Source organism: Anabrus simplex, chromosome 6, assembly GCF_040414725.1.
Source record: "Anabrus simplex isolate iqAnaSimp1 chromosome 6, ASM4041472v1, whole genome shotgun sequence".
NCBI lineage: Eukaryota > Metazoa > Arthropoda > Insecta > Orthoptera > Tettigoniidae > Anabrus > Anabrus simplex.
In genome coordinates this window covers 287,316,374-287,340,492 of record NC_090270.1, presented here as the reverse complement: position 1 = coordinate 287,340,492, position 24,119 = coordinate 287,316,374, and the positions used below count along the sequence as shown (strand labels likewise).

The window sequence follows — 24,119 nt, the reverse complement described above, 5'->3', positions numbered from 1 at the left end:
CCCGTCTAGTGTGTGGTGCTCCTAGATTCAACTACAGTATTTATGGAGAACTAGTGTGTGCAAGGGAAGACAACGGTCGAGCTGCAGGACAGATTAACAATCTAGAGCTAGGATACTTGAATATATGAGTACCTTTAGCCGTGACAGAGTTATAATGCATGACAAAATTAGTGCATTTATAACACATTAATCCTTCCTCATTGCATATTTGACCTCCGAGAACTTCAGGGCTGGTGAGCGGTCCGCTGTATAGTCACTTCAACACACCGGGTATACTCTGGACTTTCCGACGACATCTGAGGATCCAATCGGTATGCGGACGAACCGGCATATGAGGACTTTGGACAACCCTGCAGATATCAACGCCCCGATGACCGCCTAAGCTTATGGATGTACTCCCTAAGGAGAGCTGATTGCAGAAGTGTTGAGTACTCTTTCATTTATCTTGATAGCTAGTCACGTGTAGGTAAGTAAAATCATTTGCATGTAAATACTTTGAATATCATTTGAGTATAACGCATGTTTCAGGGATTATAGTTGATCAGATTTTCCTGTGAGATTTTCTTCGTGACTGGAGCCACTCATTTCATTAATTAGGGGATATAATGCATAGTAATTAATAAGGCCCTAGTATAATTTACAGGTGACGTGATGTAAATAAAGGAGAATAAGGTTTCATAATATGATCCGATCGTCCAAGGCTGATTTTAAATGCTACGAATCATCACAAAATTCCCGATTAGTTATTTAGGATGATACGTCACCTGATGATAGAATTTCCTGCCGTATAGATTTAAGACTGCATACTACAAGGTGGCAATGAACCAATTGTGGGGTGTACTTGAATTACATAGACCACAATTAACCATGATTTTTTTTATTTTTTCCTGAAGGCTAGAGTCTTTTATTTAAATGTGCATAGTTTTCGGGATATGAGGATTGAAAGGACGGTACTTGATTTGTAAGCTCGTAAGTATAACAGTTCAGTGGTGTTTAAATATGTGGATTCCCCTGCAGAATAGATATTTGGGACGATGGATAATGCCGTCTCGTGAATAAGATGATTGAGGCCATATGTATGATGTTACGCTGATAGCGCTAATGAATCGCAGACAGAGAATTTTGAATTTGAATTTGAATTTATTGATCATGATTTACATGCCACTGAGACTGAAAAGCCCCTTTATGCAGCGTCTTCTTATAATACAATGCAGATTTATGAAAACAGTAACAGAGAGAGAGAGAGAGAGAGAGAGAGAGAGAGAGTTATTTTACGATAATATGAGTATTTAAAATAGCAAGTAACGTGAAAGGCCTTGCTTTGCGGGGAAGGAAAAAGAAACAAAAGGGAACGGTCGGGCCGACACGTCTGACAGTTTTATGGCCCTGTGGGGAGCGAACGAAGTTTGCTGGCCACTCTATAAGGGGATGCATTCAGTTCATTCTTTCTTTCCGTAGTAGAACGAAGACATGCATAAATCAAGAAATCGACATCGTCGCATATATCTCAGGTCTGACAAATGAATGAACTCCTTCCACCTTTGTTATTATTATTAAAATAAAAACCGTGATAGGGTTTCCAGGTTTTCTTTACACCCCACATATGGAAGTCCTGAGCAAGAGGCTCCAGGGTTCGACGGAGAATGTTGCCCACATGTGGTAACTAAGCTGAGCTGTATCAAGATCCTGTTTTTTTTTCTCTGGCATGGTGAAGCAAATGCAAGGTGTTATGTTATTTCTTCCAGTAAGTGTATTATATGTTAGGTGATGCAGTTTATTGGTTGTCGGTTGATACGCCTGTTATTTATAGGAACACCGTTGAAATGAAATGTCACGCGTTATATTAACGCCTAGGTAAATCCCTATGAAACAGGCGTTATGAGGGGCTAATACTCAGCGTGATAAATCAGACGAGGTTATTAGCATAGAGAATGTGACATAGCTATCATGTGTTTCAAAGTGTACTCGATAATTTCAACGACCCTCAATTAACATGATATGATTAACTTGAGTGATACAACTCATGCCGTGAAGAAGATTTGCCCTTGTAAATAATATATGTGTAAAATGCTTAATATAATGAGATCTTCGTGTGTTAGGTAATTCAAAGGGGACGCCCTTTTCAGTGTGTTTAATGATTTGAAGGTTATGAAATAACAAATGCCGGTCTGAGAAAAAGACAGAAAAGGACATTCAAGCTCAGACCTGATTATGAATTAGTGTAGTGTATGAATAAATATCTCGGCATATCTGTATGTAATGAAATTTCAAGTATTTTCCTTAGTTAATTAAAGGTGTTTCTGCAAAATGACGATGTTCCTTCTCATTAGTAATGTGTTCGTATTCCTTTGATGTTCGAGACTCTTTCCCTCTACTTAAAATTAAATAGTTTAAGCCCCTTTCGGAAAGCCAAGGAAAGACTCAGGTAGGGGTGATGGGCTTCGATTCCAGGGTCCGTCCGAGGGTCTCGTCAAATAAATCCTTACAGCCACTTCACAAGCCGATTAATGTAAATTGTTATGCACTGGAGCCCTGGACAGGTGCAATACGTCCAACAACAACGTATTCCAAAATCATGCCTTTCCGTCCACCAAAATGGCGTACTCCTTTCATCCGTATGATGAACCAAGGTTGCCTGGTTACGGTGTCGACATTTTAAAAATAGACTCCAGCCCGGAAACATTTCCGTGTTAATCTGTGACCTTCGGTGACGTTACCATGTGTATGGAGCTTTGCTGTGACATAGACGAAACGCCAGTCAAAGACAGTGGACGACGCCATTAGCACCTACTGTGTACAGAAGGCAGAGTTCTGGTACACAGTATTAACGTGAGGAACAAGATGGCGAACGCTGGTTGCCTGGTTACCATGGGGTCGGATTTCTGTCCTCAGTGAAATGATGACGCTAACTGCAGATTGATTCTACCCACGTTTAAATGCAAAATATGGTAAAATACCGTCCACGACGAGGTGAATATAAGCCTTTGCTTGTCGATATCTTCATTGAACTGACACAAAATCTATGCAATGACAGACAACCCTCTTAAGTTCAGTTCAATTCTGTCAATACTGATCTGCATTTAAGTCACCCAGGTGGCAGATTCCCCATCTGATGATTTCCTAGCCTTTTCCTAAATGATTGCAAAGAAATTGGAAATTTACTGTACATCTTCCTTGGTAAGTTATTCCAATCTCTAACTCCCCTATCTATAAACGAATATTTGCCCCATTTCCTTGAATTCCAAATTTATCTCCATATCGTGAACTTTCCTACTTTTAAAGACACCACTCAAAATTATTCGTCTACTAATGTCATTCCACGCCATTTGTTTCGTGTCTGCTGTGTAGTTTCGTCACCAGGGGCGTACGATTGATGTGTGCACGACCAGCCCTTGATCCGTTTCTGTACGGGGTCGGATATGAAGCGAGATGAATCTGCCGAGCGAGCTTTTACGATCGAATGCCCTTCCTGACATCAACCTCAACAGAGGAGTTAATGAGAAGAAATGAATGACGTGATATACAATAGTAAGAAGAGAGTGGGTAAAATCTGCTGCCGGCACATAGCCTACTCTTGTCAAATAGTACCAAGATGTCCGCTCAAGGCTTTATATCCTAATTCGATGGACGAATCAGCATGAACAGCGTCATATGCCCACACTTCATATGAAAAATGTGGAGAGGTTTGAAATTTAATCCAGGTTTTTTTCACGCAATCTAGTGAGTACAAATTGTTTTCCACCTTCTTTCTTATCCTACCGGCCAACATTCTGATAATGGCAATATTTTCGAACAACGGGATTCGAACTGGCTAATCACGGTGTCAAAACATGTAACGATCATGGTCACCAGGCGGGCGGTGGTCATACAGTTGATATTGTCTTTAAATTGCCTTAACAGAAGAAAAATAAACATATTTAATGAACTGTGAGGTTAGAGAACAAAGCCTAGTTAGTTAGTACAAAAAGTAATTCCACAGTTCGTAAGAGTCTTCGAGGTATTCAATTTCTTTTTCTTTCCTACTTCCTTCCTTCCTTCCTTTCTTTCTTTCTTTCTTTAGTTGTTAGTTTACCCTCCAGGGTTGGCTTTTCCCTCGGACTCAACCGACCTCTACCGCCTCAAGGACCGAATTCTAGTGCGTGGGGTACAATTGGTGAGGATGACCAGTACCCCACCCAGGCGGCCTCACCTACTATGCTATACTTCACAAGGACCATGTAGGAGAGGTGGGAAAAAACAGAAACCACTTCGAGGATGGCTGAGGTGGCTCTGTTGACCTCCCGAGGATGAGTGGACCAGGCTTCATTCCTCGAACCACTTTTCAAGTTTCGTGGCAGGTAATAGCACTAACCACTAAGCCACAGAGAATGATTATGATTCACTAAGCATTCAAAATATTTTAATAACACATGTGTGTTAATTTGCAAGAATTTGTTTGTACCGAGGCAGTGGCTGTGGGGTGTGGGTGACGTAGGTGTCAGCTTGTATTCGGGAGATAGTGGGTTCAAACCCCACTGTCGGCAGCCCTGAGCATGGTTTTCCATGGTTTCCCATTTTCACATCAGGCAAATGCTGGGGCTGTACCTCAATTTGTATCTCAATTAAGGCCACGGTCGCCTCCTCCCCACTCCTATCCCTTTCCTATCCCGTCGTCCCCGTAAGACCTACATGATGTCGGTGCGACGTAAGGCACTGTAAAGTTTGGAGTTGCTGAGGTTTAAATATTTTAATTTTACTAAATTTAACCGAGTGAAAGGTTTACTTCCCACTTAAACTTGTCTGTACTTCTGTCGAACTCAGAATTTTAGTTGTTGTGGCACCAGTGACGAATGATAAGAATCATGTTTTGGACAATATAGCGAGAGTCCTTTGGGGCAAGAAGCACATATCGATATTCAATTGTGTGCACGTAATCACTTTACATCAGGAAGTACCCGTCAAAAAAGGTCATTGTTCGACGTGTTCGATTCAGTCAAGGCTATATGTTTTGGGCTTAGCAACAGCTGGACTTAGAACAGCTGCAGCTGGTGGTTCGGAGGAATCTCGAGCTGAATGTTGCAGGACTCAATCCGATGTTCGCAGTAGCTTCATGACGTCACTTTTCCAAATCGGTGTGTTAGGAACAGGTTAAGGGATGTCAGTCTACATCTCCGACAACCATTGCGATGTCCAGCTCATACAATCCCAATGGACTCAATAGAATTATGTAGGGTTTTGTTTACTTACAAATGCCACGTACCTCTACACTCGTTTCAGACACAGTGCTCTGATGCGAAAAATATGTTGTACTGATTTACCGGACACTTGTGGTGTTTTAAGTACAGGAATGATATTATCCAACTAATAGTGTAACCATCGCATCAACATTTCGAAGAATTCTTCATCCCATTGGACTAAAACTCGTCTAGTTCTCGTCAACACCTTCATCTACCATTTCGGCATGAACCCAATGGAGTGGACTGTCTGTTTCCCTGATATGGACACCCTCATGAAGTACGTAATTTGTAATTGTTTGTTTCAACATCCGGCGTCAAATGCGAATATGTAAAAGTATTTGGTGACCTTGTGGTCGATGCAGCAGGTTGGTATGTATACTATACCAGAACCATAAAGCGGCCTGGCCGATTGGAATGTCCTCAGCCAGGAGGTGAGAAACTCCAACTGAGAAATAAAAACGTTTGCCAGTGGAGTTCTTGTTGTATAGATCTGTGACGTTATCATTGGCATCTCATTTAAATGGCCGAGGTTCGAATTTCAGCCAAAGTATGCGCGGTATTTGAAATCAATTCTCACAAGTATTTGGTTCAAATTACACCGAAAATTGGAGTTTCGTAGCTCATGGGTAAGAAAAATAGCTTTTCCGCCATATTTAAAGTCTTAATTACTATCTAAACAGGTGCGGTATGAAGAAGTTCCAACATGGTGCTGATCTGTAAGAATACTGAAAGAATGAAACAAAAAAATCGAGTGAGATGCTCACGTTCTAGGAGAACAGGACGAAGTCCAATGAGTGAAGAGAAGTGCATCGCGTCTTACACGATTGTAGAGTAAGGACAGTAGACATAGAAAAGTCTTCAGATTAGAACATCGAGGAAGAAAATGATTTGTCCTATGACAAATCAAGGAGAATTTCAAGGATATTCTGAGAAGAGGAACGAGGTAGATGATTGAGTATTAGCAAGAGAGGAAAGAAAGACAGAAGAACTGATGAGAGTGTTGGGAGTTGAGCTATCCTAGTCCATAGCTGGCTGGAACAAATATCGAAAGAAAAGGATCATACCAGGAAATTGGCATGGATTGTTTAAATTGAAGTATTGAAAATAAATTAATTTCTGCCTTGTATTTTCTCAAAATAATCGTTTGTTATCGGACACTTTAGCAATCAGTCCACTTAAACAAGTATTTCTAGTTGATTAACATTCAAGGAACATCATACTTGATTATGGACACTAAAGGGTGGCAAGCCTTCGGTTTCTTCTACGTATCTCCAACATGAGACCTCTACAAACTGATGGAAATTTAGCACCAACCCAGCAGAAGAATGCACTGTAACACATCTGCACATTGTCTTCTTGGCAACTTGTCGTACAACTGAACCTTCCCCCTCCTCCTCTCGTCCCCACCTACACTGTTTTAGATCATTTGTGAGACTTGATTTGGACGCCGCACTCACTGGCGATTCTCCTACAAGAACTGCACCTCTTGAAACTATAATTCGATAAAGATTCCATTGATCGTGATGCATCCTTTATTTGAAATATAATAAAGAATTATTAATATTTTAGAGTAACCTGGCAAAACTCATAAAGAATTGTAACTATAAAGATCTGTGGTGTTGTGGTGTTCGTAGCTTATGCCGTTTGGGAATGTAGTAAATTATTCTTACAGTTAATTAATGGTGTATGGCCTCCGGAGAGGTCTGGTGCAGGTCTTTTTCTAGTAGACGCCGTATTAGGCGACCTACATGTCTGTGAAGATGAAGATGAGGGCCCTACCTACGATGATTTTTAATGTTGAATACGCCACACACACCCAGTCCCCAGTGTGTCTATCAAAATTAACTCTCGTTTTCTTCATAGTAGTTCAGATATGCTCAAAATTTTTGTACAGCTCATTTCTTAGTCACAGATGTAATGTAAACTCATCTGATGTTATATTTTTGGTCCCTGGATCTTCTTTAAGAACTTCATCTCCTTCTTACCTATTTCCTAAATTCTCTTTCTATGAATTGTTTCTGACGTGTATTGATATTCCGGTTAGATATCTTATTCTTTCCTTCAGGTCTGTAACTAGTCTGCCAGTGATTTCTGTCAGAAGAGTAACCCTCTGGCGCTCACACTGGCTAATAGCGCGTAGCACCTCTTTTCACCCTGACGACGGTGAGACATTGACTCCAAAAGAACCGGAAGCATTAGCGGCCAGAGTGATCCATAATCACTGCACATCCTCCCATAATGTAGACAGATTGTTCGGAGCTGGGTGCGAACATCCCTCTCGACAGCATCCCGGATAAGTTGGACAGGATTGAAGTTAGGTGATCTTGAGGGCGAGAATAGCATTCTCATGTCCTTAGAGTGGCCATCGATCAAATTAGACACAATTCGGGAGCGATACGGTGGCTATTGTTTTGTTGCAGGTACAGGTCTATCACGAACTGCCGAGGATAACAGAAGGATGGAATGTTCCTGTATAATTCGCAGAAAAGCGACTGTCGAGATATTTGTAGATGTTAAAATTCGCAATGTTTGTTTCTTTACTCTTTGGATTTTGTGTATTCTGTGGTGGGGTGATAACATGTTTTGATTGTGAATAAAAGTTGTTTATGAATGTTGAAAACTGAATTAGTTGATACTAAAATAATGTGTATTTACGACATAATTCTATATATGGCGACCGTGACAGAACTTAACGTAGACTTCGTTGAGTTATAATTTGATAGCGAGTATAACTGTGTCTGTATATCCAGTATACCGTATCCTGTTGTTTACATTCGTACCGGTACATCGTAATTATGACGTCTATACAAGTAACTAAGAAAAGAGCTGTTATCCGCACATTGTTCACGAAAACTTGCAATGCTATAGACGAACTAGTGACGCAGAGGGATGCAGATTTACAATTAATAAGCGCGCGTTTACTAGTGCTCGAAGAGAGAAGAAACGAGTTATCGGAACTGGACAGTCAGATTTGTGAAAACATCTGTGCTGAAACAAAGGAAGAGGAGATTGAAGAGGTGCTGATGGCAGAAATGGAGAAAGCAGAGGAGTATACCTTACGTTACCACAGCATTAAAGGTAAGGCCTCTGATTTGATCACAATGAATAGTGCTGCCCATACTTCATCTAGTTGTGTTGGTGATCGTTCGGGAAACGAAATATCTCTTCGTCTACCGAAATTGGAATTAAATAAGTACGATGGGGAAATAGCCGGTTGGATATCATTCTGGTCACAGTTCTCACAAATTGACGAGAGTCAGTCGTTAAGTAGGGAGGAAAAGTTTCAGTATTTGATTCAAGCTACGAAAGAAAATTCACGAGCACGCGCGGTTGTTATGAGTTTTCCTCCCTCAGGTGAAAATTACGGGAGGGCCATTCAAGCACTTAAAGACAGATTTGGGCGTAATGACCTCCTTATCGAGTATTATGTTCGGGAGCTACTAAGTTTGGTTTTGGAAAATAAGACAGTCAAGATCAGTATTTTGTATGACAAACTAGAAACTCAGTTACGGGCACTGGAGGCATTAAATGTCTTCTCGGATAATTATGCCGCATTATTGTTTCCGCTAATAGAATCGTGTCTGCCCACAGACATATTGAAAGTGTGGCAACGTTCCAATGAACCCAATAGGACACTGCAGGAGCAAATGGATAACTTAATGTTGTTTTTGAAAAGAGAAGTAGAAGGGGAGGAGAGAGTCGCAATGGCAAATAATCAGTCCCTTTCCTATAGCCAGGCTAAGAATCCGGGGAAATCAGATGATAAGGACAAGGTTAATTTTGCCTCTGCAATCGATCTTGCTACTCTCGGAATTGAATCTGACTCTCAGAAGTGTGTATTTTGTAAAGGAGTGAATCATTATTCAACAGAATGCCTCCATGCACAAAAAATGTCACTTGAAGATAGGAAAGGGGTTCTGTTTAAAGTTAGGCGCTGTTTTTCTTGTACCAAAGCAGGCCATTCTGCGCAGCAATGTCGAGCACGGTGTGTTGTTTGTCGTGGGCGGCATGTGCCATTATTATGCCCCTCTGTTGAGAAGTACCAAGTGGAAGAGAAAGAATGTGTTGAGGGTAGCCATCCTGAGAGCAAACGAGAAGAGGTTTCCTTGTTCAATACTTCATCTGTTGATAACAATTTGACAGTTAGCTCCCAAACGGAGGTCTATCTACAGACTCTGCTAGTTTATGTAAGGAATGGTGACAAAATCAAGAAGGCCAGGGTACTGATAGACAGTGGATCCCAACGTTCGTACATTTCTAGTAGTTTGGCCGAAGAAATGAACTACTTTCCAATTGGGGAAGAAAACATTATACACTCTCTTTTTGGTGGTAAGCCAACAGGGGTAGTCAAGCACAGATGCTATAAAGTGCACTTACTCAGCTTATGTAATGACTTTGCATGCAACTTCATGGCGCTAGACCAGAGAACAATTACAGCTGCGGTTCCATCTGTAGAAGTCAGGGAGGAAGTGAGGGAAGAGTTGCTGAGAGAACACATTCCAATGTACAGAGATTCTAGGGCTCCGATTGACATCTTGATAGGTTCTGACATCGCGGGAAAATTGTGGACGGGCAACATGAAGACTCTACCTTCTGGCCTGGTTGCCATTGAAACCCGTTTAGGATGGACGGTAACGGGGAAGAAGAAGGAAGTAAGCACCATAGAAAAAAACGATCTAGCTCATAATGCAAGTATTGCGAATACAGTCACTGCACTCAGTATTACTCAACTACCTGTATCTGATCTATGGAAAATGGAGACCATTGGGATCACCGATCCAGTACAGAATGCAACAAAGGAGGAGAAGAGGATGTCAGCACTCAGATATTTCAAAAATACGGTTAATTTTGTAGATGGCAGGTATGAGGTACGTCTTCCATGGAGGAGAGATGCTCCAGACCTTCCAACCAATAGAGAGATTGCAGAAGGCAGATTAGTTCGAATGACCCGAAAATTAAAGGCAAAGCGTGGGCTCTACGAAGAATATGATACCATCTTACAAGACTGGGTGAAAGAAGGCATTGTCGAAGGTGCAATGGATATATCTACAGGACACTACCTTCCTCACCGCCCGGTATTGAAGGAAACTAGTGCAACTACGAAAGTGCGTCCCGTATTCGATGCGTCGGCGAAAGAGAGAGGTTTCCCGTCACTGAACGACTGCCTTGAAGAAGGACCGAACCTCGTTGAAATCATACCAGAATTGCTCTTGAGGTTTCGACAACGGAGGATAGGTATCACAGCTGATATAAAAAAGGCATTTTTGCAGATAAGAATACACCCAGACGAGAGAGACTACTTGAAGTTCTTGTGGTATGAAGATAATGAGAAAGACCTACGAGTCCTTCGTCATGCCAGAGTGGTATTCGGTGTTACCAGTAGTCCGTTTCTTCTTGGAGCAGTTATTGGGTACCACCTAGAAAAATGTGTGGAATCAACTGATCCAAAGGAGGCAAAAATCGCGGCATCGTTGAAGAATAATTTTTATGTTGATAATCTAGTGACAAGCCTCGACCGAGCAGAAGAAGTAGAGGAATTCGTTTATCTTTCGAAGACCATTATGGCGAGGGCCGGGTTCGACCTTCGAGGGTGGGAGTGGACTGGAGACAACTCTCCCCAGGAGTCTACACTGCTTGGCATTAGGTGGAATCATCGAGATGACACTTTGAAGATCAATATGGATTGGTGGGAGAAATCGTGGGAAATGGAAAATCTGACAAAAAGGACTGTTCTTTCAATAGTTCACCGCATTTTTGATCCGATTGGACTAACCGTTCCAGTAACGATAAGGTTGAAAATGTTAATTCAAGAGTTATGGACCAGAAAGTTAGGATGGGACGACCCTATTGACAAAGATACTCGACGACAATTTGAGAGGTGGTTGAAGGACCTGCCTCACCTAAGAGAAATCGGAATGATGCGCCACCTCGGCAGCGAGGAGGATATCTCACTGCATGTATTCTGTGATGGAAGTCAGAATGCATATGCAGCTGTTGTCTTTATCAGGAGTGGTTACCAGGGAGAGGTACACATTCGGTTAGCGGTAGCCAAAGCAAGAGTAACACCGCTTAAGCGCCTGACCATTCCTCAAGTGGAATTATTAGGAACTCTTATTGGAGCTCGTCTACTGAAATCAGTTCGAGAAAGTCTAGATTGGAAAGAAGTCCCTGTTCATTGTTGGACCGATTCAAGCACTGTGCTAGCCTGGATTCTTGGCAATGAAGACAAGACTGTGTTTGTTAGGAATCGAGTGAAGGAGATAAGGGAACTCACTGATGTACGAAGCTGGAGACACATACCTGGTGAATTGAACCCCGCAGATCTGCCCTCAAGAGGATGTACTGTCGCGCAACTGCTCAAATCCGAATGGTGGAAAGGGCCTAAGTGGCTTGCTGAAGGAGAAGAAAACTGGCCTGAATCTCACATAAGCTATGGAGTGGCAAACGAATATAATCTTATTGCAGTCACTCACAATACTACGTGGCTGTATCACCGGTTCAGCAAATATGAAAATATTGTGCGGATGGTGGGATGGATCCTCAGATTTCTCAACAACTGTCGACGCACTGAAATTAAAAGAAGAGGTTCGTTATCGACAAGTGAGGTGGCTGCAGCTGAAGATAAACTTGTTCTGCTCATACAGGCAGAGTCCTTCGAATTCCCGGACGATCAGAGACTTAAGAATTTCCAAGTATTCCAAGATCAAAAAGGCATAATTAGACTCCAGACACGGATAGTCGAACGTGTGGACAAGGGCCCCTTCAGACTACCGGCCTTGCTGCCTCCCGAACATCCGGTGGTCAAAAGGTACGCGGAAGAAGTGCATCGTAAAAATAATCATCCCGGTCCAACAACTCTCCTAGGTTTGTTACGTGAGAGATTCTGGATCATTAAAGGACGCCAGTTTGCGAGAGGAATCGTCAACAAATGTGTTATTTGCCGACGTTTTCAAGCAAAAAACTTTGACACTCAGTCCCCTCCTTTGCCTGATCTTCGAGTTAAGGATGCAGCCGTATTCGAAGTCATCGGGTTAGATTTTGCAGGACCTTTGTATCTTCGTGATTCGTCAAAGACATGGATTGCCCTATTCACGTGTGCTTGCTACCGGGCTGTCCATCTGGAACTAGTTCCGTCTCTGTCAACCGAGGCATTCATAAGAGCACTGAGGCGTTTCATCGCACGGCGTGGTCGACCTAAAGTGATCTTCTGTGATAATGGCACAAATTTTCGAGGAACATGTAATGCTATGGAAAAGTTAGATTGGGATCAAATTGTTACATACAGCACCGGGGAACGTATAATTTGGAGGTTCAATCCGCCTACGGCTTCGTGGTGGGGAGGCTTCTGGGAACGATTAGTGAGCCTGGTGAAGCAAATTTTACGGAAGACCCTGGGGAAGGCCGCATTGTCATGGGATGAACTACAGACTGTACTTATTGACTGTGAAGCAGTGATCAATGCAAGACCATTGACATATACTGCTGAAGATAATAAAGATCCTATTCCATTAACTCCATCAATGCTGCTACAAGAAGTACAAGAGACAGGAGTGCCTGACTTGGACTGCATTGAGTCTGCAAGCATCACTCGGAAAATTCGGTATCTGCAAAGACTGAGAGAAGAACTAAGAAGACGTTTCCGTTCAGAGTACCTGGGACAGTTAACTTGGACAAAACGACGTGAAACTCGGAAGCCTGTAGTTGGTGAGGTGGTAATAATAGGATCGGACAATCGAAAGAGAATGGATTGGCCTTTGGCAAGAATTGAGCATCTCATTCCAGGGCGAGATGGAAGAGTCCGGGTGGTTCAACTGAAGACGAGCAGTGGTACCGTTGTGCGTCCTCTACAGAGAGTGTACCCCTTAGAGGTTCACTCTAGCATCGAGAGTTGCCAAACAAAAGCCCAGCTCAAGGAAGAGGTTTTTTCTAAATCCCCTGAAGAATTAAGAACAAGAGCAGGAAGAAATGTGGTTCCTCCTAAAAGACTAAATCTTTAATTTCATGAGGCCGGGGAGAGAGAATCCACTTGGCATCCATTGTTCAGTTGCCCTCAATGTTTTGATAATTTCCAATTTTGAGAAAATTGTAAATTAGGTGGGAGTATGTCGAGATATTTGTAGATGTTAAAATTCGCAATGTTTGTTTCTTTACTCTTTGGATTTTGTGTATTCTGTGGTGGGGTGATAACATGTTTTGATTGTGAATAAAAGTTGTTTATGAATGTTGAAAACTGAATTAGTTGATACTAAAATAATGTGTATTTACGACATAATTCTATAGCGACGATGGCGGATGTACCAGTGATCTTATTTTATCCAATGCAACGGTTCCCGTAACTATCATATTTACACAGTCTACCGCTCATCAGTACATGGTTCTGTGTCTTTTCTCTAACAATTAAATAAACGAACGATCAAATAAATAAACAGAGAAACGAACATTTCGAGCATAAGGCTTAAACATGAATACTAAATGAGAAAACAACTAATATCTATCATCTTAGTCTGTACATAATGTTATTTTAGCTTAAAATAATATTAACTTACAGTGGTGGTGGGCTCTAAGGAGCACATGAGCACGTGAACACCCAGTTGTAACGCATATTCACGCATTCATGGATACCGGTAATTCAAAATTGTTTCCTTTTTTCCACCTGATTTCGTCAATCCATCGAAAGCATTCGACTTATATTGAAGCTCTGCTGCACTGACAACTGTTCCATTGGACTGACAATGCCAGGGAACACACTGATGAATTTGCTGCGAACCTGAAGACTATACGCATGCACAGCGAGATGACGTCATGGTCTATGCACAGATATATCCATAAGCGAGGATCATGGTAAGGAATGTGCCTTTCAGTCTACAACCCCCCTCAAACCAGGGATAGTATTGCAGTTGACCACAAGGGTCCACCACCTCCCCTGCTACTGTTGGCCACAGCATTACATCCCCGGAAGATTTCGCCAGTAGCTAATTCTGAACAGGTTTTCGTAATCACGGGATCAGAAAGCCTGAGCGACTCAGCCCGGAGTCGTAATTTTACTTTTCTTGTACACTCACAGATTAGTCTCTGTAAAATGCATCCTCGGTTATAAGGGTTCTACCATATTATGAGTAGGGTAGCAACCGTACAAGGAACTTTTAGTGAAATGATTTAAATAAGTGATTTTGTACTTATTTGCATTCTACTTTGGTATATTTCAGACGTGAACACACATTTTGTTGTTAACCACGTGAAAATTTGGTCACGAGCCGCCGCTGTTAAGTTATATTATCTTTCAGCTGGGAATCTCCAAGGTTTTCGGACCAGGTGCAGAACTCTCTGGTATTACGGATGAGCCGGTGTACATTAACGATGTTGTTCAAAAAGTCTTCATTGAAGTCGCTGAGAAGGGAACAGAGGCTGCCGCTGTGACGTGTAAGTAAAGATTATTTTTGTTATTAATTATTAATAGTGTGATCTGGACAGGAAAGAAATTCGTTCGTGTAAGGGTCGTTAGACATGTCACAAATGTTATACATGTTTTACATTTCGCAATGTCAGGGGCTTTTTTGAAGAGTGACTATTTAAACTCTTCAAAGAAATTTAAGCACATACTACACTAGCTTCAATTGTGTCGAGGTGGAAATTCATAGGGCATAAATAACAATGCACAATCGAACTTACCTGGTTAGCTGTTACTAAATAAATGCACCAGCCTAGCTACAGTTGGCAGACGGTCAATTACTGGGTTCTTGCGACGAGAGTATGGGGTTAGGAAAATTACCCTATTACTCTAAATTATGAAATGAGGAACTCAGTTGCATTTTAAATATATAATTTTACAAAGCATAAGTTTCTATTTTCGTAACCAGTTTTCTTTACAATAGATTGCACTCGTAGTGCAAAAGATAAATGCCATTTAAAGGCTTACATCTATAATTTCCAAAGACCACATAAAATAGCTTGATGATTCTGTGCGGAGGAGTAGATCAGTGAACCCAAGAAAAAAACGTGTCCCCTACATGGAACAGCACCAATAGACCTACAAAATAAAAAGCCATGATGCTAAGATCAGAACTGTCTCGCAGAAATAAAGCCATTGCAAGGGGTCCCCGCACATATTGGGGAGTACACAGACAAGTAGCAAGTTCGTCTGTTACAACTACGACTAAAATAAATCTACCACTGCAACCGTATCTATCCCTACCATGCATAGAGGTATATATATATGGATGCGAACTCAGGCCCATTAAGCAATCATTGTATTTACAAGATGTGCTAACGCAACTAATTCCTTAGTGCCAAGTTCAAACGTAAGACACATCTCTATTGACAAGTAAAGAAAAACAAAAGAAAGGATCGCTGTCACACATACGTCTTTGCCTGAAAAAGAAAGAATTCCGCATGACCTTGCCTTTTAAAAATGGCCGCGACCCGCCCCCCCCCCCCCGTCGTGCAGGGCTGGAAAAATGACCTCCTTGTCTCGCCAGTAAAACCTCCCCTCACTACAAAAAAATGTAAACACGGCCGGCAGTGGCCCCATGGCCTAATTTCCGTGCGCTCAGAACTACTTCACAAAAGAGCTTTTATCCTCATCTACTCATGACAAACCAATAGCCACACAGTGAGTGAGGAATCACATCACATTCTATATATCCAACACAAGTAACAGACCGCCATGGGCCTCATTTATAACACATAAAATATTTTGCCCTGTTATTCACATAAAACATCACCATCAATCCATATGACGTGTTCCTGGTAACCTTCAGGTCTAGGGTTCAAGCCCTTGCTTGGCAGAGTAAAAATGGGGTCGCAAATATTAATGACACAGCCTGCGGTGTGATTTCATTCACCCACAGTCGATTAACTAAATACAAGCATTAAAAAAATTCAATTCAGGCCGCATGCATACGCTATGTTACGCAGGTCTGACTATCCTTCTCAATGGAGGGAAATGAGGCACTATCCTAAGTAACCCATAGTTACAAGTAAATTTTATCCGACGCCAGACGCTAAGGAATACTAATCTAAAGCACACAAACAAGCTGCCATAATACTAGGCACACTACGTCCTGTCACATAACCTAATTTAATCATTGCTTATTACATAAAAATATATATGCCTTACACTTGAATATATATAAAAAACATCTTAATAAATAGCCTGATAGGCTGTAATCACGTCCCCTACTAATATTTCCAAATTTAATTACTGTATTTCTGCGCAACAATCCCTCGATCCTAACACATGCTTATTGAATATGGTTCACTTATCTATCATTTTGGAGACCTCTTCAACCCCCCGTCCGGGTTGAACAACGTCTGCTTAAGCCATCATGGTGGTGGTATGGTCTTGGGTCGATCCTCTAGGTCCAGTCTCCATGTGTAGCTCGTTCATGATGTCTTCTTCGGTGAGGATGGCTCGTTGGTCGTCTTCTTGTGGTTGTAGCCGGAAGATCCCGTATCCCACGTCTCTTGAACACGTCACAGGTCTTTACTAGAATGAAATGCCTACTTTATTCACAGCGCACCATCTCCCGGTATATTTTATTCACTTTTGAAATGGAGATCAGTACTGGCTATCTGTGAGCTCAAATTTGAAACCAACACTGAGTCATTCAAGACAATTGTTACTATTTCATGCTCAACTGATCCAGTCTCATAAGTCTAGCAGGAATAATACCGATTGCTTTGGTTTATTATTAGTGCTTCTTCTGCACTTCGCAAACTTCACCCTTACCGCTTCATAATGAACTCTACAAATACGGCATTCTTTACCGTCAATTAATTAGGCACTCGCGACCTCACTGCAAAGCGTCGAAATATTATCATACAGTTGAATTACTACCGGAATGCTTATAGATCTCCGATCCACTGAATCTAAGTTATCGCCACTATACTTATTATTCACAGTCTTTGTCCTAAACAATGGTTTCTGGCGTAAATACAAGCAGACGCGCGACACGCACGGGTAGCGGTCTTATCGTCGAATGAATCCCCTCCTTCCACATCTTTCAGCTCTTATAGGAGGCAAAAACCCACGCGACGCCAGGGAAAGCCCCGGGAAACAACTTGAGTTTGGTATGCAGTCACTGAACAGTTTCCCACGGTGATCGGCTTACTACGTAGTTATTAATCTAATTATGTGTTAACAGCATTAAACGTATCGTTGGCTTCGTAAATTTATGGATATAATTTCCATCCTTTTATTCTCTTGGAAAACCTTCAGATGGAGGAGATATCGCTCAATTCCCGTGATGTGGTGAACCTGACTGCTCCCGCTTAAAATTATTGTTAGGGTGGCATGGTGCTTCCCCAAACAAATTCTCATCTCTTTCTCCCTTCCACATATATCCTTTCTCACTTGTGCATAACCTAGGGAATCACCTTCTGAGTTCTTGCGTTCTATATGGCATCACGCCCTTCCAGTTGGCGTCATGTTGCGCAATATTATTTCTGCGTTGAATATCATTTGTTAATAACTGAACAGAATGGTAAATTAACATGGGACACTGAGTATGTGAGTATCGTCCTCAGTTAGAACACCAAATTTAAAGACAGTGTCCAATGCAATCACATTATTCTATATAGTGTTGCCCTCCACGAAGCCTGAGTCACTCTTAAATGCGACTATGCATGTGCAGTGCGAAATTATTGACCATTTGTTGAGGCAAACGGTCGCAATCCTCGACAGCAGCTTCTTTACGACCTGGTGGATACTGAAGGAATTAATTTTCACTTTTCAGGAAGGTCCACACTTCATGTCCTGAGAAGACCATGCCCACTCCCATGCCCCTCCAACTGCTGAACGATGTGAACGAAGGTTGAATCCGTATCCTGTAGTATCCGCGAGGCCTTTTGCTATGGGTCGGAGAATGTTGTGTGAGTGCACTGCTACCGTCATATTTCCCTCAATGTGAACCCATGTGCCCAGAATAGTGTTGAAACTCCAAGCTGTTGGTGATGTTCTGCTGAGATTGATTCATTGTAACGTTCCCCTCTTACCGACCACATGCGCAGAGAGTCGTCATCAGGGCTTAAATAATTCGCACTTCATCATTGAACAGCGTCCTGGATCTTTGACCTAGCGTCTAACTCTGATGTGGTTGAAGTCCTGAGGGTCTTTATCCGATACAGTCAAATATTTCTCTCACACTTTGGATAGTGAGAGCTACTCTTGTGGCGTCTCGGAGCTGATGGCGCAGAGTAGTAGCTCTGCACGTAGTGTGTCTACACTGTATGATATCCTTGACCTGGACGGCCTGCGTGATGTCCATCTCCTACTGAGCGGGTGTCTCGAAACCTTTTCCACAACCTGGAGACACCACTTTGATTCACGTAAACAAATTTCCTCATCTTCCGTTGCATCAAAGTAATGATCTTGTTGTGAACTGCCATAGAGAGCATATGACGAGGCATTTTACCATATAGTACACAGAAGTGTGCGACACTGGATGTCGCCTCAGCTCTAGCGCTTAGCAGTCGTCAATCGAATGTCCCTAGCTGTGAATAAGGCAGCGTTGTCATGATTCATACAACGTACTTACTATATGACCTCAAATATTAAAGTGGTGTGTAAATAGCAAAAATACTCAACTTTTCCTGAGGAGTGTAAATTACACTAACAAAGAGAAACGGTTGCTGTACGTCAAAACATCTCCTGTACATGAACAACATTTGTTGTCATAACCACCCTCGCTGTATTCGAAAGCATGGATACTCGGGTCTGAATCTCGGTAAAGGACATCGAATGGACCAGTCAGAATCCTAATTACGCCGAATTGTTCCTTTTTTGTTCAGGAACCGCGTACACTTTGACCTTCTATGGACAAATTAAAGTTAAAACTCCGTAAAGTAGCAATGTGTCTTTCGATGATTTTAAAGAAATGAATATATATTTAATATATCGCAGTCCTAGGAAATCCTAACTTGTTGTCAGTTTACTTTTACCAACAAAGCTGTCCACATTCGTGGCGTGGTAGCTGATGGACAATCTAGGACTTAATCCCGCTTGATCCTGTGTTCGAACTTTCACCTCAGAAATCACGTGGCGTACCAAACCCTAAAGGATTGTGTGGGTCTCAAAGGGCCTCAGAAATAGTGTAGATTAACTCATGCAATGAAAATATAAGTTCTGAGGTTTCAGCGTTCTCTTCTCATAATCGGTCTTTGTGAACAACGTTAAATCTCCTAAACGAGGAATTATTGAAACTATGATTACGGGGACCAAGACTGACCCAACGATTCGTGTTTTAATTGATTTTCAAAGTGGAGTATTCGTACTTTTGTATCTGACACTCGGCTTCTTCCAGACGGGTGAGTTGGACGCACGGTTAGAGTCACTTAGAAGTGAGCTTGCGTTTGGAAGATTTTGGAAAGGAATCCCACGTCGGCAACCCTAAAGATGGTTTTCCGTGCTTTCCAATTTTCGCACGAGGCAAATGCTGAGACTGTACCTTTATTAAGGCCACTGCCACTACCTTACGAGTCCCATCTCTTTCTCGTCCTTGGGTGTGTTAGTGAGGCGTTGACCCGCTAGTAGACTCTCATTCTCTGGTGTGAAGATAATAGGTACTTACAGTGATCCCCATAAGGTACTGTCACCCCATGAATACGGTAGACCTGAGATGTCTCTCTCTCTTGGTTCAAACTCACAACCTCACTTTTCATCCTATGTACAGCTCACAACTTGATCGAGGTGGGCCCAATGGCAGGAAAGTGCTCGGAATGAGGAGATTAAGACTGAATTAGGAATGATTTGGATGGATGAAGCTGCGCGTTTAAACCAAATTCAGTGGAGTTATTAAGTCAGGTGAATGGAGGAGAATAATTGACACGGCCATGGACGGCAAGAGGAGCAGAGGACATTGGTGATTTAATGGTGAGAGCAAGTTTTCTAAACAAGGCAATAGAGCTAGCTGCGAAGAACTTAGTTATTTGACAGAGGTTTGCAGACTAAAAGCTGAAAGGCAGAACTCTGTAGAATGAAAATACATGTATGTTAATTTAATTTAATTTACTGTCAATCCTTCTTTAAAAAAATAAAACCTCGTTAAATATTTCTGTGCAAATTTTTACTATTCTCAGTGACGTCCTCTTATGTTCTTTCAGTTACGGAGCTGGTCAACTACTTTGGCGCTCCACCGACGGAGCTGAAGGTGAACCGGCCGTTCCTCTTCTTGGTTGTGGACGAGCCCAGTGAAGCTGTTCTGTTCATGGGACGAGTTGTACATCCTGATGTAAGCGAATAAGCTCAGGGCTTTGGTGTTTCAAAAGGTCAACTGTTTTTACCAATAAAGTTGTGATTACATGGAAGTTACTTTATCTAAATATTGAACTTTTGACCCCAAATTATACTTGATCGCGAACTACCGTAGCTGTTGTTTGTTTTGAACAGACGCAAACAGACTAATATCAACCTGAGCAAGAATATAGCCAGTGATCGTAATAAGAGGTTATAGGGACTGCCTCATACATCAAGGTGGAAATTAGGAAAACCGAACAAAACTTCCTGAGCATAGACAACAATACAACACACTGAAACCACACCAGCCACTGATTAGGTGACAAGGGTGAGTTCACTGCTTGGCGTTGCACTGTGACCAATACCATCTATAAGGAGAGGGCAAAACCCCGTGTCTCTACATAGCCGACTCCTGACAAATAAAACCAAAAGTTCTGCTCAGGGCTTAACGTCGCCAAGAGACGGACGAACCATCATCAGTACCGTCATATTCCCTCACTTCATATGATCTCTGCGGATAGGTTTGGAGTTGAATTCTGGCTTTATGTACGCAAACTAGTGGCTAGGAAAATAATTGTTTACCACCACCTTTCCTACCCTGTCGGTCAGTATCCAGATGGTGACTTTTTTCCACTAAATAGATTCGAACCACGGTGCGTCATACTTCACACCTTGACGATCAGGGCGGGTAACCGAGGTAGGTGCAACTTATTGGACTCGAACCACGGTGCGTCAGACTTCACACCTTGACAATCAGGGCGGGTAACCGAGGTAGGTGCAACTTATTGGACTGGAACCACGGTGCGTCAGACTTCACACCTTGACGATCAGGGCGGGTAACCGAGATGGGTGCAACTTATTCCAAATTCTGAAGTCATATTTATCAACTAGAAACATTGGGACATTAAACGATAGTCAAGCAACAAAGTAAACCCTTTGATATGTGATCTCATACAGAGCATCCTCAGCTTTTTGCATTTCTCTCTCTCTCTCTCTCTCTCTTTCTCTCTCTCTCTCTCTCTGTCTCTTTCTCTACACTGCCTGACAACCAGAAGGGGAGGACGAAACGAAATTAAACTTCACGTGTTGAGGGGTACGTGATGTCATTTTAGTGATTACAAAATCAAGTTAAATTTACTTTGAATTTGGCAGTACGATCTCAGTTATCAATATGACATTGCATCCCCTCTGGCTTCTGGCACTGATTCGGTATGAAGGGTGTCATAAAGCCGTTGTATCCTCTTCTGAGGTAAGCTGGTCGATAACTGTTTTAACTGGTCCTTGATACTGGCACAGGGACGAACTTGACGGCCGAACTGGTACCGAATATGATTTATTGAGGTCAGATCTGGGCATCTTAATGGACATGGGAGTACCTCAACACAACGTAAAACAGTTCAGAGAGACACGTTCCGTGTGTGGACTAACATTGTAGTGTTGAAAAATGGCCCCATGATACTGTCGCATGAGAGTTAACACATGAGGACGCAGGATGACCATGACGTAACGTTGTGCCGTCAGAATTCCTGCAATCACTACCATCCGTGACGTGAGGTCATACCCGATGGCTCCGCACACCACGACGCCAGGAGAAACACCACTGTGCCAATGTGACCTCTCCCCACCAGGTGGCCGCCATGATCGCAGACCATGGTCATCCGGGGAAGTGCAGAACCGCGATTCATCAGGGAACACAATGCGACGCCATTCATTAGCAGTCCAGTCCATGCTTCCCGCACCCGACACCACTCCAAACACAGCTGTTCGTTTTGTGGTGTTAACGGCAACCTACTCATAGGACGGTAATTCCCTAGTCCGGCTGCTGCTATTCTCCGACAAATGGTGGTGGTCAGACGTGGGCGACTGGAATCTTGATGACGAGTTTGCCTGCCCTCACGTCCCCATGCAGTCCAGCATCGCGCCGCTGTCACATGTGAATGCCGCACAAATCTCGATATTGCACGGTTCGAACAGCCGGACAAATGGAGACCCAAAACGAGGCCACATCCCGAGGATTTTGCCTAGTTGTACTTCCTCTTAACCCTAGAACTGCGGACCATCTTTCTGGAAGACGGTCCACTGTTTCGTTAAGTGCGATCGTCTTTCTGAGAGACGGTGTCGTTCTTCCGCCGTAAGTTTATAATTGGTCACCAGATGGCAATAATAAAGGTACTAGCTGAATACTTATACTTTTATCTTCAATATTGAAAGTCTTTGAAACACAAACATCGGTCTGGACAAGTTTATTTAGCTGTAGAAGTGAAAGTACTTTCATATGTTCTTAGAATCAAGATGGCAGCCCTCTTTGTTGACGATTCTGAAATCAAGCGCTCGATTTTCGAAGAACTTAGTGACAATACTGATGGTTTTAATTCCTACAAGAAAATTATTCCTGTAAATAGTGAAAGTGACAGCGACATACAAGGTGCTTTGGAAGTAATGGGAATTTCCGATGACCGGTATGATGTTCAAGTCGGTGCAGGTTATGTTATTATTGGAAGTACGTCAATATTTGAAGAAATTGGCGAAGGGATAAGTGTGAACTGTTGATATTTTTGTATACTGTTATAAGGAATTTGATCACAACACAGGAAAGAAGAAATTGACCTAAAGAAAACTAAGATAAGCTGTAGGTTCGAAATTTGTGAAAAGAACTTAAATTCGTTTCGATGAAAATTTGAGTTTTATTTTGCAAACGAAATGAAAAGTGGATAAATGTGGAGGAATACGTAAGAAAATACTTGTTCGTTTCAGAATATCATGTTTCAGAAATAAATTATCTAGCACAAATTACTTTATTTGAGCTAAATATTTCAACAGTTTCCTTTGTCTAAAAAATTTTAATTGCATTTTATGATAATTAGAAATCGTGGCAATATTTTCCGTTATTTGTATTTTCTTCATTTAGATCAGTCTTTTAGCTTTCTATTGGTATATAATATGGATTTATTAGGATTAATATGTGATTACAGGCATGATTTTATTTTCATGGTGTATGTTGAGGAAAAAAACTGCAGCATTTGACAGAAAAACCTGCAGCAGTTCTAGGGTTAAAACAATAGTCACCACCACCACCACCACCACCACCACAGGCCACTTTCAAACTCTGACAGGTGTTGATTCGCTGTCTCACATGAGTACGCTGCATGTCCGTGTCCGTCACAGTGAACACTCAACATCTGACGCCCTCCACGCCCCTTATGTAACCTACCAGGCCTGGTAACAACACTAATGAACTCTGGTGGCTGTTCTACTTGTCACAGAGAATTGCAGCTCTAACCATTTACATATCCGTCGATGATGTGTACGTGTGATATTGACATTTGACCATTTCGTCTGGGTGGTACAATTTTTTCTCAGGCAGCGTATTTTGAGATTTATTGACACTAAATATTCAAGATTTACCTTTCCTTTTGATATAGTGATATCTTAGATATTTTAGACACATATATGCAGTGCATCTGCCTGCTGTCATTTCTTGATGGATACAGTACTTTTGCATCCATCTCTTGGCACAGGCCAGAGTAAAGTGTAGCTTCCACCGAAGTCCCAGTCAACATTCATGGCTGTGACAATATGGAAGTTGCTGGGGGTGTGGGTAGTGCTGAGTAATGACATTCAGAGCATGAGTAGTGCATCTGAGTGTTATGAAAGGTGCTGCTCATAGGGTC

The 24,119-nt window shown here is 42.1% G+C and overlaps 1 protein-coding gene across 1 annotated transcript in view; it reads left to right on the top strand.

Annotated features, from left to right (window-relative positions):
- Positions 1–20,507, top strand: part of LOC136875754 (ipis-1) — a 96,902-nt gene extending 76,395 nt beyond the window's left edge. Inside the window, exons 7-8 of the mRNA XM_068228289.1 lie at positions 14,501–14,636; positions 20,316–20,507. Of these exons, the coding sequence (XP_068084390.1) occupies positions 14,501–14,636; positions 20,316–20,455 (276 nt within the window). The 3' untranslated portion in view covers positions 20,456–20,507. The remainder of the gene's footprint in view (positions 1–14,500; positions 14,637–20,315) is intronic.
- The last annotated feature ends 3,612 nt before the right edge of the window (positions 20,508–24,119 follow it).